Source organism: Leptosomus discolor, chromosome 14 (genome assembly GCF_034619465.1).
Source record: "Leptosomus discolor isolate bLepDis1 chromosome 14, bLepDis1.hap2, whole genome shotgun sequence".
NCBI classification, from domain to species: Eukaryota; Metazoa; Chordata; class Aves; order Leptosomiformes; family Leptosomidae; genus Leptosomus; species Leptosomus discolor.
The window spans coordinates 2,679,876-2,696,560 of record NC_141404.1 but is presented as its reverse complement, the minus strand read 5'-3'; the positions used below and the strand labels follow the sequence as shown (position 1 = coordinate 2,696,560).

Here is a 16,685-nt window from a genome sequence, read left to right as displayed (position 1 = left end):
GCCGCCCGGCGCCGCCATGACACCGCCAGCGCCCCCCGCCGCCGCGACTGCTCCTTCCCAATTGGGTGTCCCCGTCGCCATAGCAACAAGCAGCTTGGAGGCGGGTGCGGGCAGCCGGCGTTCCCCTATCCCACGCGCCCTCGGGGCGTACCCGCGCTCTGATTGGTGGGTTGTCGGTGTGCGGCAGCGAGGGGAGGGGCTGTATCCCCGCTGCCGCCTCGGGTTTCCTTCTTCGCAATGGGGGGACCCGCCTCCTCATTGGCTGCTGCCGTTGCCCTGGCGACGGGAGGACGCGGCGCGGCCTAGCGGGGAGGCAGGGCTCGCCCTGCGGGAGGCCCCGGCGCCATGGCGCAGGCCGCGGTCCTGCTGACCAAGGAGCCGGCGCCGCAGGCCGTGCCGGCCTCCGACCTCCCCGCGAAGGTGTGCGAGGTGGCGCTGAACACGGGGCCCGACTCTTCCAGCGGCCTGGCCACGGCCGGCTTCCGTACTGCCAAGTACCTGCCCCACGAGTGGCACCGAAGCAACTCTCGTCTGTTCCACGAGGCCTTCACCGGCTGCGAGGAGGCCGAGCAAGGCCGGGCCGAGGCCAAGGAGCTGGCCAAACATGCCGCTGCCAACGCCCAGCGTGCGCAGCAGGACTCCACGGCCGCCCTGAGCAGGCGCCTGCAGGACATACACTTCCGAAAGGCCGAGCTCCAGAAGGAGATTGAGGACCTTGATGCTGAGACCAGCCTGCTGGCAGCCCAGAAGCTGCGGCTGGAAAGGGCGCTCGATGCCACCGAGGTGCCCTATGCCATTGCCACTGATAATCTGCAGTGTCGGGAGAGGAGGCAACCCCCAGACCTGGTCAGTGACGAGGTAGAGAGAGAATTGCTGAAGGTGAGCAGGATGTTAGGATGTTAAGGTTGGCGGCAGCCCTCTCTCAGAGCTGCTCTGGTCTCTAAAATGATGAACAGCTTGGTCAGCTGCAGCTCATGAAGGTATCTTCTGGCAATGCACAGAGGCATAGTGCCCCTTCCTGGCAGCCTGGATGCTGTCTGTCACTCCTAGCTTTAAGAAGGATTGTTTAAAATCCTTCCTCTGTTCAAAAAGTATTTAAAGTCATAGGAGCATGACTAGAGGAGACCCAGAACGCCCTGCTCAGACCAGATCCAAAAAAAAATCCAAGACAGAGGTTTCCTGAACCAAGATGGGCATCGTATTCTGGCATTAAATTTCTTCTTCCAGCCTCTACTTGGCTTAAAGTCCCCTCACCCCTGCAGGTTACACTTTAAAAACACAGTACCCAATAAACAGACTATTGGGTGGGAATGCTCCTTGTGTGCTCCCGTGCTCAAGCTGCCCAAGTCTGGCAGTCTCTGCCATTGCCTTTCACTACTGAGTCTAACACCGTAGTTTTGCCAAGGTTCATGGCAAGGTGGTGATCCAACACTGTCCTACAGTGTCATTTTAAGTGTCCTGCAGGACAGCACAGGGAACAGTACAACGTAGCTGTGTGACACCTGCGAGGGATGGTAGCTCCAGGCGAGTGGGGGGGGCACAGGCAGGTGGTATTTGTGACAGGGTGACTTCAACAAACCCAAGACTCTCCTGAAATTTGCTTGATCCTTTTCCTCCCCTGGAGGACTCTCAACTCCAGCTAATGCTTTGTTACCTGTCACTGAGATCCCACACCGGCTGTAGATTGTCTTCAAAGCTGCTGTAATTATTGTGGCTGCATGTGTTACAGAGAACAGATCCGGGGTCATTTTTCATTCTGGAATGATACATATTCCAGTGTCGCACAAATAAATTAATGATTATTTGCCTGCAGCCTCCAATATACTGTGAAAATTGATTTGTGATGAGTTACTGATTAAACCAGATGATTAATATTTGTTATTAGAAAAATACTGAAGAGACTTACATAGCTGATGGCGTGATAGTATTTAGCATGACAGTATTTAGCAATATTTTGAATAGGAATTGTGTACAGTTCCTGAATTGTAATCTATGTTTAAGTGGTTGTTCCAGTCAAAAATATAAACATGTGAGATTTACTGTATAGGATATTTCAGTGTGTGATTTCTTACAAAATTCAGATTACAGAAATCAGCTGCTGGTGTTTTAGAGAAATTGTGAAATGTAAGATTTACCGGAAAAAAAAAAAAATTCTGGCAGGATTTCTCTCCTCTATTTCTTTCCTCCTGATCTCAGAGAGTAGTTTGTTCATTGCTCAAAAGTCCATCTGCTGCTGCTAATTCTTCACCTGAAATTGTGATTGTGTGCTTGTGGCCACAGTCCATCCACAGCCAAGCAGGATGTCACCAAAGAAGAATGAAGTGAGTTCAGAAGAGACGTGTGCACCAGCAGCAGAGGAACTCTTGAGAAATGGAGATTTTGTTGCCATGCCAATGACCTTTGCAGTGCAGAAGGAAGAGGAGTACGTCATTTCAGAGGAAATCCCTCCCGTTTTCACAGAGGTCTATAATTTTATGGCACGAATGTTTGCAAATAGACGTTAACATGTGCCCTCGGTGGCTTTGCCAGCTCTTTAAGCTGCAGCTGTACCTGTACCTCTTTCACTGCAAGGAGTCAGATGGTGCCTTGTATTTCTTACTCTCTCCAAAGCTGACTAATAATTCTTGACACTTGGAGCTGCTCTTCCATGAATCCTGACTGTTCACTGCACAGATTTCCAAGTTAATGGCCCGGTTCACTGGTAGCTTATTTGGGGGGATTATGCAAATTTTATCGCTAAAGTACTGACCAACTTTTTCTGAGTGTTGCTTACTTGTCCAGTCACTTTCTAATCTTAACTCTCTTAAGAAATGTCAAGGCAAGGGAGATCGGGGTTAATTTATTCTCTTCCCATGCAAAAACTGGGAAAAAGAAGAAATAGTTTCCAAAAGTCATCTGTGTTAGGAAACAGACATTCTTTTCTTTGCAGTTTTAATTACACATTCTAGGGCATTTTCCTTTGAAATTCTTCCTCTCCTACTGCAGCCCAGGCTTGTGCTGGTGTCGTTCTCTGGGACCTTTGCCGCGTTCCTGCCCGCTCCCATGGAGAGGTGCATGAGGGAATCTCTAACTGGGAGAAGAGCATGTCTGGATGAGGGACCACCTTTCACATAGTCAGGGAAAAGCTTTTCATAGGGCACAGGTTTAGTTCCTGCTTTCAGCTTTCTGCACCAATGCAGAAATTTCCCAGTTCCCAGAGCATCCTGCCGAGATAACCACCTTTCAGCAGCCCCTTGGCAGATGACATTTAAAGAGACAACATCAAAGACACACGTACTCACAGTTTGGAATCTCTGCATGTAATTGCACTTTTATCATCTGTTCAGTAGGAACCACTTCAGATGACTCACAAAGAAAACAGAAGTATCTCTGATGAAGGTTTTATGCATCCAGATAATCTTTGGGGTTTTCCTTTTCCTTAGCACACCATCTATTTCTTTTAGGGAGTTTTGGTTCCAACTCATCTGTACTACTTGCTTTGCAGTATGGTCATGTTTAGATCACCTATTCTGGCATATACCACCACTAAATAGCCTCTGCTGGAATGAGGGGTGAGGGTATTTAAGTGAAAGCTCCTCACAAAAGCAGCTGTTATTCAGAAGTGACTCCACTTAACAGCACATTCATCTTTTCTTAATGCAGCTCTGGTTAAGGAAAAGAAGCGGGAGGACACAATTGTTTTTCCGATAAAGAAGGAACTTTGGTGACTAAAAAGAAGATAAAATCTCTCGAATTACTCTATTTCTTTGTGCTGCTGCACTGGAAATAGCTGAATTCATAAAAAGCAGTACACCATCTGTTTTGTATGAGGTTTTCGACTTTCATGACCCGTATGACCTCTCCTCTGAATCCCCTTTGTGCCAGTTTAATGACAGTTTAGTGTGTTTATGTGCATGCATTTAATATTGAAAATGTAAGCTCTAGCAAAGGACTTGCCCTTGTGGTGGTAAACTGTCAATAAATCATGTTTCAGCCGCATATATTGTGCATTTCAAGGTTGTTTCCACATGCCCAGTGTCCAAACTCCTTAACTGAGGGCCAGGTATGGCTCTGGAATAAGTGGATGTACTTACATTTATGCCCATTTTTACCCTAGACTCAAGAGTGTTGATTTGTTGTCTTTGCTTCAACGACAAAGTCAGCCCGGGCTATTCCCTCAGGCTGAAAACAAAGGCATTAGCCAAGACCTTGTCAAATTAAAGTTTAAAAAAGTGGAGAAAGGATATGTAGGTGTGTATTCCCACTAACTGCAGTAGTGGGGCAAGGGAAACACCAACACACCATTTCCAAATGTGACCTGCGCTTTTGCCAAGTGAACCAGTGTGCAACTGGACGGTCCTGCACACAGGCCACGCAGAGAGGAGGGCAGTGCTTATTTTCGACGTCCGTGGGTTGTGGATTTTGGAATGAGCAGCAGGAAAAAGGCCCGTCACAGAGCTGAGATTTTGAAGGCCGTTGCCTGCTTTTACTCCCAGCTGTAATGAATACCAGTCTTCCTGTTCCGTGCTGTTTGGGTGTCAAAAGCTAGCGAGGTCCGTAAGGGAGCTGGCTTTTATTTGCTGTGCTGGCGTGTGGGACACCTGGTGTCCTGTTGTTGCTGATGGGTGGAGGCAGCTGGGTTTGACGGCTCAGCCTCCGTCACGGGGCTCTACCAGTTCCTCGTAGCTGCTCTCCCACCGTGGCATTCTGGCCCTGGGTGCTGTATTTAGACTTTGCTGACATCTGCAAGTCACTGATGTAAAAAGACAGGCTGCGAAAACCCTGAATTTATAAATTCATGAAAGGCGCAAACATCTGCTCTTAAACGTTTTCTTTGCGCCGTTAATTAGACACTTACCAAGTCAGGAACTGGGGTGGTTTTATCACTAGATTTGAGCAAAATCCAACTTTTGCATCATAAACATTGAATACCGCAATAAAATAAATGGCACACTAAACTATAAAATGTTCTCTCCCTGTTAATTGACAACCATTTATAATAACAGGTTTGTTATTAGTGTTGACTGTGGAGAAGACGGCTGAAAAAAAGCCAAGATCACTTCAGATTTGACAGTATTTCGTTTTAATAGATGGCACATGAAGATATATATGGGAAAAATAAGGAGGGGAAAAAAAAAGGACGTTTCATCCACTGAGTCCTGTCATGAACTGAAGAAATGCAGATCTCGGTGGTGTCCTCTGAACCAGAGATGCTGCTGGCTACTAAAACCCTTTCAAGTGCTTTTCCTCTCTCGATGCAGACCGGGCCTTCAAGTGAATTGCCAGCACGGTTCTGCGCACGCCTGCATAAAGGTCACCTGTTCTGCCACTGGCTAAAACCCACCTCTGCCTTCAGGGCGTTACTGTGGAACCACCCGCGGTTTTACGGCTGAAATCACCAAGTCTGGGAGAGCCGTGCTCCTGGCTGCCGCGCTCTCTGCCGCGGTGGTTGGTGGGATTTACTCTGCAGAGACGGTGTGAAGGAGCAGACGTGGCATTTGGTGAGTCCTCCACGTGGTGTGTGAGGTTCCCAGCTCCTGCTCCTCTCCAGGTGGTGCTGGATTCACGCAGCGTCGACCTTCTCCCCCGCGGGTCCTGCGAGGCGGCCGCAGCTACGGGTGGGCAGCAGCCTGGGTTGGGCCGCGATGTCTAATGGCACAGCCAGGATGGAGGGACCTAGATCAAAGGCTTTTCTTCTTCAACCCAGTGCCACAGCTCCTCCCAGCCATGCAATCTGACCTTTTAACTGGTTTAAAAGTTAGGAAAAATAATTTCATAGATAAGCGTTGAAAATACATCCTCATTTACGCCCGCTTATTCACTCTAACTAGTCTCCGACTGCCATTAATTGTGAGAACTGTATCTTCAGATTTAAATGTCATATCTGAATGCATATCTCCTCAACAGGGAATCAATTTTTAAATTTTATTTTAGGTCATTCACCAAGGGAATTCTTTATTTTTGCATTATTTCACTCTTTCCACGTAGGACACCTTAATTGCTAAAGGCTGTTCTCATTTAAAATTGTGCACGTTACTCACAGGAAACTACTTGTCTCTTCATTTGCATGGAGACTAAATAATATCAATTACTATAAACGTAATTTTGAGTGCTGGATCTTTCTGACCCTTTAAAATCCTTTTGAATGTTTACTTTGACAACTCAGCCATTGTAATACTTCCTCCCTCCAGAAAGTGAGTTTTAGTCTTCTCACAGTTTGTAAAATGATACCTGCAGCTATATATTTATTTTAATTGTCCTATTTTAGAGCCTTAAAAATGCAAATATTTTCTTTCCAGTCATGATTTTCCTCTTCCATTTAGAACAAAATGATCTTTTTTATGCTCCCTGTTGGTTTCTTGTGATGGAGAAACTGACGCTGCAGGGACACACACACTCATTTGTTTGTCAAAAACAGTACAAGGATCAAGGAGTGGCAGCAGTGTTCTGGGAATAAAGTTCATTAGTAAGTAGATACTCCCTTAGCTACCATTGGATGACTGTCATTGATGTAAACCAGCAAAATTTATCAGGAGTTTTTCATATAAAAAGGCTTTTTTTTGATATCTGATCCTCAAATATTAAATTCCTTTATTTTTTAACAGAAATGCTTACTGGACTGGCTTTTGTCTAATAATATGTAATCACCAGGTCAGTAAAGTCGCTTCACAGGGCATTGATAGTTCATCCCTAAAGCAGCATTATTGCAGTCAGAAATGAGCGCCGGGTACTCTTTGTTCAACGAGAGGTTATTAGAAAGGATGGTCTTTTTTGGCTCGGTGACGTTTGTGTGGAAATGAGCATTCCTGCTAAAACCGGCTGGAGCTGAAACTTCCGATGTCGGCTCCATTATCAAGGGGCGGCAAAGCTTTGTGGCTTCGAGCAGTCACTGTCTTGCAACTCGGGGGAAATGAACCTCTCAGCCAGCACTGCAGATCTGGGAGAACTCGGCAGTCCTCCGTGTCGGCCATCACTGCAGGCAAAATGAGTTCTCAAATAAATAGATCTAATAAAAAAATTGAAGCTGTAAGTGCCGTTGGGTTTATATTACGACAGCTTTCCTGTACCCGCTGAAGCAGACAGCAGCTGTTGAACTCATAGAGTAGTAACTTCTATTTTCAGTTAACAAGGCACTCCAAGGAGGCAGGCCAGCAGAAGAGAAAGGTGCTGCCACTCCTTTCCGCCAAACAGCACCTTATCGCCGTGCGCCAGACAAGCGGGATTCTCGGGGACCCGCGGGAGCCGGCTGGGGAGCCTGTCCCCCGCGCAGGGACCGGGCGCTCGCTGCGGAACGAGGCAGAGGGCTCTGGCGCTGTCTGCAAGGACTCGGCAGGCTCGGGAAGCCGGTGTCTTGCCAGAGAAGCGGATCTGGTGTATGACGTCCCTGGGCAAGGCAGCAGCCTCCGACATCCGAGTTGGCGCTCGCAGGGCAGATGGTGTCCGGCTCGCTTTTGAAACGGAGCTTGGGGTTTGGGCAAGGTGGTGACGCCGGTCTCCTGAGGAGCACGAGGCCGTTGCCTTGTTTTTCCCTACTTCAAGGCTGTGCATGTAGTTCAGATATTCTGTTTAATCTGGTAGAACACAGAGACTTTTCCACAGAACACTCATGCAATCATTGCTGCCGCCTTACACGTAGAGCTGAGTAACCTCAGCGTTTGCTAGCTCCTCGGAAAATCAAGTCTTGCCATAATAGCGGGTAGGGAGCAGAAGATGTAAGTATTTAACCACAACCACTGAAATCAGATTGCTCTGCAGGACAGGGTGGGCTGCTCTGGATGTCACAGAAGTCTCAATGTTTTTATCTAGGAAGCTGAACTTATCAGAAATATCCAGGAGCTTTTGAAAAGAACTTTGATGCAAGCTGGGAACCAGATACGGTAAGACATTTTTCATGATACCTTAGTAGCTGAATTATGTAGCCCAATAATCCCTGGCATACAGGGATGCAATGCCCAGTGGGTAAAGATCTTACTGATGCCGGGCTTGTGAGCTGTGTGAGTTCCATTTAAACCTGACAAGAGGTACTCAGTGATGAAGCTTCAGGATTTTCAAGTAGGATAAGGTAAGGGAAGAGCCATGCCCTAAAGCCATGCTTTAGATTTTCAGTCCTGGTTTCCAGTGTGTGTGTTCAGTTCTCTAAGTCTCCAACGATAAACTTAAGGGCGATAAAAGTAGTATCAGGCTATCACTTTGCCTTGCTGCACCTTGTGATATATTTGTAGAATAGGCTCTTTTAAAATAATTTACCTGATCAAAGCAACTTTTCAAGGTGAGTTCTTTTGCCGCCAGTTATCAGTGTGAACTTCAAATACGAACCTTCACTCTACCTTGTCTATCAGTATGGATATTCATTGCATTTCAAAAGGAATATTTCTTGTAATTTGTAACAAGCTCTTTGGAAAGATGCTACTCGAATACTGAGGTGCATCAATATGAAGGAGTTAACTGCTGGAAGCCTGGATATTTTATTTTTTAGAATGTTTTCAGCTTCTCCAATTTGTGCTATTCTGCCCAATAAAATAAATATTGATTTTAGAAAGAGTGTCTATACAGGTAAAATAATTTGAAGTCGTTCTGTTACATTCGTTAGACTATGAGAGGAGTTTACTGGGTTTAGACTTCGCTTTTTATAATTGTTTTAAGATCATTTTAGTACCGTTGGCCAACGGAGTCTTTTTAATTCCTTAGGTGAGAGTGACATCTGGTGTTAACAGTTGATAACGACCCACTGTCTTGTACTCGGAAGTCATTCTAATTAACTGGGTGACGTGTGACTCGTGTAATTGGCAACAAAGCTGCAGTTTTAACTCTGAATATCATTGTACTTGTATCTTCCAAGGACAAATTACACTGTCTGCGTGCTACAGTCTTTGAAAGGCTGCATAGGAGGGCTCGGAGAATGATATAGGGTCGCTTTATATGGATGCCTTAAATTGGAATCACGCTCAATATATCAGTGAAAGAGGAAGATGGGTCTTCTGCTAGCACTAGCTGGTATCTTACCACGGGAAGAAGGTTCTGTTGGGCAAATCTGCTACCTCTTGGCCAATTAATAACCACAGCTGTCACCACTATTGAAAAAATCCTCTGTGTTTTAGGATCATTATGTAAAAATCCAAAGTGCAACTACTCCCTTGTCTCAGGCTGTAAGAGCCCTAAGCCTTCAGCAGGCACAGAACAGCACCGCAGGCCTACGGCAGTGGTTAACAGATCAGGCTTACTGCCCTTCTAGCAGATAGTTGCGGGAGGGAGAGTGTGGTTAGGATTTGCAAGACAAAAGGGAAAGTTGATGTTCTCATGGCTCTTTGAAAGACAAAGGCTCAGAGCCCAGCTTCACAAATGTCCCTTTGGTGAATTGTATTGTTTTCCACTAACGAGGCCTGATGATAATGGCTTTTCAGATTAAATCGAGATCACAAAGAGGTTTGTGAAACGGACTGGTCAGACAAAATCGAAGCCTTCAACACTGATGATAAATGCGGAAGGTACAGCAACCAGAGCACCAACATCCAGTTCCATGCTGGTTCAGTGAAGTTTGAAGAGAGGTGAGTCATCCCTGTCATTATCCTCCACAACTAACCCTGGTGAGATACAATACATCCTTTGCGTCAGTGAAAGCTGGAACGCTGCGCTGGATCAAAGGTTTGGTCGCCGCTGCTTTGGACGTGCAGTGTCACAGCTTTAAACCAGCTACATGGATTGCTGTCCACGGCAGTGCTGCCGTCTCAGCAATTGCATACGCTGGTGGTTCACTGGATGCAAACCCAGCTTGGAGAAGTTTTTTCTGGGAAATAATTGGCTTTATACTTTTAAAGGCTGATCTAAGTCCTACTGAGACTCACCATTTGACATGGCAGGCGTGCCGGTCTCTCAGGAAAGGCAAGTGCTCCTTCCTGTACGCAGAGAGGATTACTGTTACTATTACTATTACTGTTACTATTACTATTACTATTACTATTACAATAAATCTTGCTGCTTCCCCCTCCCCTTTCAGGCAGTGTTCAGATGATGCAGTGTCCCAGGTGCGATGTAGTTCCTTCTGCTGCTCAACATGGCAAAGGACAACCAGAGATCTTGTTTCTTTTCCTTTCAAAGCAGACACGGACTGTAAAGCTTGAATGTATTCATGTGTGTGTTCGCTGGTGACTTAACTGCTTGTGTGAAAAAGTATGTGGATGCTTTTTTTTGCCTTAGTAGTAATAGATAAAGATGGAAGAACATTGGATGATTTTGTGTCATGTATTGCTTTCCTCAGAAGCCTCAAGATGAATGAGAGCTGTTTCATTTCATAAAATATTAGTCCTCTTTCTTCATCTAAGTCTAGACTGACAGACAAAGAGGCTGACAACACTTTTGCAGGGAGAGAACCCGTTTCAGGTTGTCTTCTAGATGCAACTTGAACAAAAGAGCAAGGTTCCTATCTGTATACCATTCACCTCTTCTTGCAGCGCCTCAACACCGGAGACATGGGCCAAGTTCAGTCGTGACAACATCTGCAGGGCAGAACGAGAAAAACTGGCTTCCACCAACCTTCGTGCCTTGATTGACAACATTCTCCATGACGTCTCTGAGGACCTGAGGATGCAATGTGCTGTTGTTAATGAGGCTTTTGCCAAGCACTGTGAGGAGCTGGATGATACAAAACACAAACTAGAGCATCATTTGGAAAAAGTAAGTGCTCTTTTTTGAATGCTGGCTACAAGTATGATAGTTTCTTTTGAGAAGATCACAGTAGATTTATCCTCTAGAAAAAAAGTCTTCGCCCCTGTCAGGTGTTGAACACTATTTTGTGTCAGCTTAGTATCTGTTAAGAGTCTTCAGAGCTGGATTGTGGCTCCAGTTCATCTTGTTCTGCTATCTGTTGTGCTTCTCTAAACAAGAGGTGGACTCAAGTGTAAAGAAAATGAAACACTTTCTTCCATACCTTGCTGAACTAAAGCCTGTGTGATCCAGGAGCTGCTCTTTGGGCCAGGATTCCCAGGCTAGCCTGGTTATCGCTCCTATGGAATGAAAGCCATGCTGTGCTGCAGTAGTAGCAGCAGCACCAGCTCCTGGCAAGTGATAAGGGGTGTGTTCAGCCTCTGCCCCTTCTCCAATGTGGAGCAGCTCCTGCTTCTGTGTTAGGCCGTTGGCAAGGGTGGAAAAAATAGTCGTTCCTTGGCACCTATTGGGTAATGACAGCTGGGTGGACTTTATTTTTTGCATGTGTGTCACTGGTTATGAGGGAGAAGGGATTCAGAATTTCCTGTCTTTTCCATTTTCTTCACTAATGCCAGAAATCCATGCATTTCCAAGCTGATCAGCAGTTCTCAATCTCATTTAAAATAACTTGACTTTTTCTTGGATAATTTACAGTCAAAAATTTACAATTGAAAGCAATCCATGGAGGTGGGCTGTGCTGTCAGGAGACATGGAAGAGTTTTTGAACAGGCTGCAGAATATTTTCTGCTTCTTTTTAGACCAAAGGTCAGATTCTCAGTGTCGTAGTAGAAATAAAGAGGTCAAAACCACCTTTGTACTTCTATTTTTAATACGCTCTGGACAACTAGGAGATCAAAACTGTAACTGGTTCACTAGGACCATGAGCAGATGTCTAGCGTGCACGGAGACAGTGTGTATTGTTTTTTAAACCGTTCTTTTTCTTGGGTATCCTCTCTAGATCCTTAAGGAGATTGGAGAGCAAGAAGCTAACATTGCCGCTCTCAAACAAGCTATCAAAGACAAAGAAGCTCCAATGAAAGTCGCTCAAACAAGGCTGTATGACAGGTCTTTTAGGCCCAACGTAGAGCTCTGCAGAGACGAAGCACAATTCAGGTAAACACTACTAAACAAGTCCCCCAAGGTGTCCGTTCTATCTAGACGTGATGTTAGACAGTTTTTGCGCTTTCTATTGGCAACAGGCAGCCTTTAGCTTTTATTATTAGGTTTGATTCTGATATAAGTCAGAAATAATTCAAGTGGCTGAAATCACTGGGAGGGAAATAGCGTTTTAACCCAACGTATTGACAAACAGAAAATCTATAGGCTCAACTCTGCCTTTTGTCTCCACACTTTGGTCTCTGAACTGCGTAGTTTCTTTTTGCTGTAGACGATGCAAGAAAATCTGACAGCATGTGGATCGCTTGCAACCCTGTTGCTGTCGGCGAGGGTTCACCACAAGGTGGACGATGTGCTGTGCGAATTATGCTTCAGGTGCTGAGGATGTAAACGGGTGGCACATACTCGTAGGCTGAGACAAGCCCTCCGTGCTATGAAGTATCCAGCTGGTGGCATTTGATTTTCAGGAATAATCCGTTTTAAAACTGGAGGTCAACAAATCCTTTCAAATTAAAGGTCTGAACGTCGCATTTGTCAGTTTTGATCTCATTATAAGCTTTGTAATTGATTCTCCTCCTTCACATTTTCCTACCCTTAGGAAAAGCGGGGAATCAGCTTTTGCATGCTTACAATATCCTAGTAGCAAGGGTGCCGACCATTCGAAGCCAACACGCTGCTTTTTATACAGTGAGGGAGAAGTTACAGTTAATCCAGGTGCTTTGTACCCTCTCAGGCACAGTCATTGAAGGCCCTGATTCAGCAAACCGTCCCTGTGCGAGCTTTTCAGTATGTACATTGCCTTTAATGGGATTTAAGGACACAGGCAAGGGCTTTGCTGAACGGGCACGTGTTTAATTGCCAGGCTTATACTGTTTGTAGTTACTCAGTTTGCACAGCACACGGGGATCTTGTTTTCCCAGGAAGAAAATACGTGCTTTCTCTGCAGGCAGATTGCAGCAAAGCACTAAAGCACCACTGGCTTTTAGTTGAAATGATGTGCTGCTTTACAAGTGGTTTGCTGCTTTTTAGAAAATGATGGGCTGCTGTTTCCTTAAAAGCTTGTGTGCTTTTGAAGCAAAGACTGTTTTCTGATCCTTGGTGCAAGTATCGTCTTTAAAACTTGAGTTTTATACCAGTGGACAGATATCAAAACCCAGGCTTAACGAAATGCTGATCCAGTCAAACCGGGTGACTTCTCTCACCACTTTTGTCCTACAATTCTTAGTACAAGTGTCCCACGCAGTGGGAGAAGGTGAGGAGGGATAGTTCCGCTATGCTTAGTGGCAAAAGACGTTCTGGGTACAGTCTAAATCGTGGGATACTTCTGTACAGGAGCTGTGAAAGTGAGCTCTGCTTTTCAGCAAGTATGTAGGACCTCTCTGAGGTCCTTTGCTGTTTGCTGTTATGATCCTATCACTGTTGCTCTTTATTCCCATTACAGTCCATATGTCTTTTTGAATGCTGTCTGGCTTCTGGTCCTTTTTTTTTATTACTCAACGTAATTCTGTTCAGGTCGATCAGTGAAGTTGAAGGACTAACGGAGTCCATTGAATCCCTGAAGAAAAAACTGCTGGAATCTGAACAGTCTCTGAGGAACCTGGAAGATACACGGATGAATTTAGAAAAAGAAATAGCTGTGAAAACAAACAGTGTTTTTATTGCTAGGCAAAAGTGCATGGCCCACCGCACCCGCTACCCTGTCGTTCTTAAATTAGCGGGTTACCAGTAGTAAGCTCTGTACTAACTATGCAAAGCCGGGAAGAAAAATGTAGTCTGGAGTCTTTCATATAAAATATGTGGATAATACTGTACACAGAAGTACTGTATTCACTGTATTTTCTTCTATTTGGGTTAAAATGCTTTTGTATAGTATCATGGTAGGCTTTGAGCCTTGCCTTTAAAAGTTCTGTAAAACCTTGCCTGTAAAAGCATAGTAAGTTTAAAACACAGCTTAAAGGCAATTAATTGTATCTAGATGTATCTATATGCATTAATTTGCACAGTATGTGATATTCGGGGGTTTCGCCCTGATAAGTGAATATGTTGAGTGAATGTTTGTTGTGAAGAATAATAATATACACAGATGTAGATACAACATTTGTGGCTTGCTAGCATTTTCAGGCAGCCTGAAACGAGAGCAATAACACTGCTTGCCTGACAGAAGATCACACATTCAGCAAGGAAACAGATGACAGACTTTAAAGCTGCTCAAGCATTATTAGTAAAAAAAAAAAAAAAAAGTTCACACAGGTTAGGTGACAATCTGCCTATTGGCAAAACCAGTCCCAGTCCGTGACACCTGCTGATGTAATCTGAAAAGGAGTCCAAGGAATTTTAAACTTCAAGTCAATAAATTCATTTATTTCTTTTTAAGAAAAAAACCAACCGTAAACAGCTTGTGAATAGCGATCGTGACTTTCAACTTAAGCACTTGGGTGTCGAGTTGAGCTCTTGATCTGTCCCAGCTATTCCCTGGAAGCAAGGCGTGTGTTTGAACTCCTGCCCATAATGGAGAACACATCAGATTCATCTGCTCCCGCAGAGCCGTGTAACAAATGTCACCCATCCATTAGCTTAGTAGGCCACTTGGTTAAATAGGTGACGTGTGTCAAAAAAGGGGAGAAGATGACACAGAACAGAATTCCATTATGGTTTCCTGTATTACAGGTTTTCACTTGCACAAAGCAGCTGATCAAAGAGAGAGAGGAAAAAACCCTCAAAAAGCAAAACACACACACACAAAACCCCGTAGCCGGCGTACATTTGTGAATAGCCCCGCTCTGTTAACCAGAGAGGAGAGGCCATTAGCCTGTCTGTTTTTCTCACCGACAGCTATTTGTGTCGCCTTCACTCAGGATGTGCAGAGCACTATTCAGCAGTTGCCCTCCTGATAAAAGCCACTACCATTTCTTGGAAAACCGGCTGCGGCAGTGAGGGCTTTTGACCCAAACCTCTGTTTTACAGGCTCTGTGTTCGAGAGATTTGGTTTGCTTTTTTAATAGATTTCTTCGTCATGATTACATTTTTGTAGTCCAGATGTTGAATCCTTATTAGAGAGGGATGGCATGTAGATTAGAAAAAAAATTACATGTGGCTTTATTGTGCTTTTCTGCGCACAGAACTTAAAACCTGAAGATTATCGTGGTAGGCTGAAAACATTCTCCTCCGTTCTGCCTTTCTTAAAGCACCTTCAGCAGCTTCTCGGCAGCATATTCCAGCCTGTTCTTCATGCTGAGCTCTTACACACCTTGCCTGCAGCTACATCACTGCACAGTCGTGTATAAAAATGACTTTGGCTGCACCAGAAGAACCAAACGCTTTAAAGGATGTTCCAGTGTTCAGAGCTGCAGTGGTTAAAGAGTTTTGGTCATTTAGACCGTGCTGCTTGCTTGGTCGCGTGTGTGTCTCTAGGTGTACACTGAAAACAGGGAAAAATAAGACAGTGAACCAGGCTTTAGGTTAATGGGAATATTCAGAGAAACCTTTCAGAAAGTGCAGAAAGGAGCAACATGTTCAAATTGACCTTACTCACCCACTAAAGAAAAGAAAAAACAACCTGGAATCCAAGTGGAGTTTGGGTTATGATTGTGGCAGATGGGATGAGGAGAATATGCAGTCCAGGACTCAAAACTCTTATTTTTATTCAAGAATTTTGCATTAGAGGGAGGAAAAGAAAAGTGCTGTCATCTTCTCTGAGACTGCTGAGTACAAATAACCTTGTGCTGCACGTTGGGTTGTAAAAGGAGCTTTCCCTAATTAAACTCTATCAGTTTATTTTACCTTTGTGAACTAAATTAGTCTGCACTTGCTTTAGGCCAATCGGGTAAACCTCATACATTGGCAGGAGTGTAATCACTGCCCGATTCACATGGTAATAGATGAAGATCAGCAAGTTGTAAGAGTGAGAATCAAATGGAACTGCTTCAAGTTTCAGTAATGATTTTTTCTTTAGTTACTGATTTTTAAAAAAATAATAGTTAAAGCCATTGCTCTAGCATGTAAATATGTTTTTATATTCTTTTTTTTTTTCCATAATTCATTCTTAAGCTGAGGATTTCCCAGGAAATATTGTATACAAGACATTTTAGCTGGCTCTCGTGTGAGCTGGGATCACGGGTAGCTGTAGCTTCCAATTGTCTTGAGCTCTACCTGCTAACCCGTATGAAACGTGTGCACTTTTTGATCTCATTTGGGTATTTTTGGTTATTATCCTGTGTCCTGGTTCGGCTGGGACAGAACCCCAGCCCAGCCCTGCTAGGCAGGCTGGTGGCAGTTGGAATCAGCTGAGCTGCGTCAGCTACAGGTGCAGCCCAGACTGTAATGCCAGGGTTGTCGTAAAGGGAGAAGGTTTGCTGGTGTCCTGGAGGGGATGGGGATGGGGATGGGGATGGGGATGGGGATGGGGATGGGGATGGGGATGGGGATGGGGATGGGGATGGGGATGTCTCCTCTTTCCTTCTCCTCCTGTGGGCTGTGATGGCCAGATATCCTAGGCTGAGTATACCTTTGTACATGCTATTTGTTTTGCTGATCTATTAAATCTGTCCTGTCTTCAGCCTTTGCATCTCCTCGCCTTTTCCCAATTCCCCTCTCAACTGAGGAGGGATTATCAGGTGACAGAATCACTGCTATGGTCTAGCCCTGAATGGGCTATGTGGAGACATCCTGAGAGATTTCTGGTTCTGAAGATGAGGTTTAATTTCTGGAAAGCCTGAGAGTTTTCTCATCTGCTTACAGGTAGAGGAAGGAACTAATGGTGTGATAAATGATGCCTTATAATGCCTAGTACAGGGGCTCCAGGAAAAAACAGGAGTGAGACCAATTAAAAACTCAATTATTACTTAAGAGCAAATGACACTGTACAAGGGGAGCAAAGAAGGTTACAGAGG

The 16,685-nt window shown here is 44.9% G+C and overlaps 1 protein-coding gene across 1 annotated transcript; it reads left to right on the top strand.

The window, feature by feature from the left end:
• The first annotated feature begins 345 nt into the window (after positions 1-345).
• TEKT4 (tektin 4) lies at positions 346-13,525 on the top strand. The gene is made up of 6 exons (XM_086473204.1): positions 346-879; positions 7,786-7,856; positions 9,381-9,524; positions 10,428-10,650; positions 11,639-11,793; positions 13,309-13,525. Exons 1-6 carry the CDS (start codon positions 346-348, stop codon positions 13,523-13,525), a joined length of 1,344 nt encoding a protein of 447 aa, XP_086329330.1.
• Positions 13,526-16,685: the final 3,160 nt, after the last annotated feature.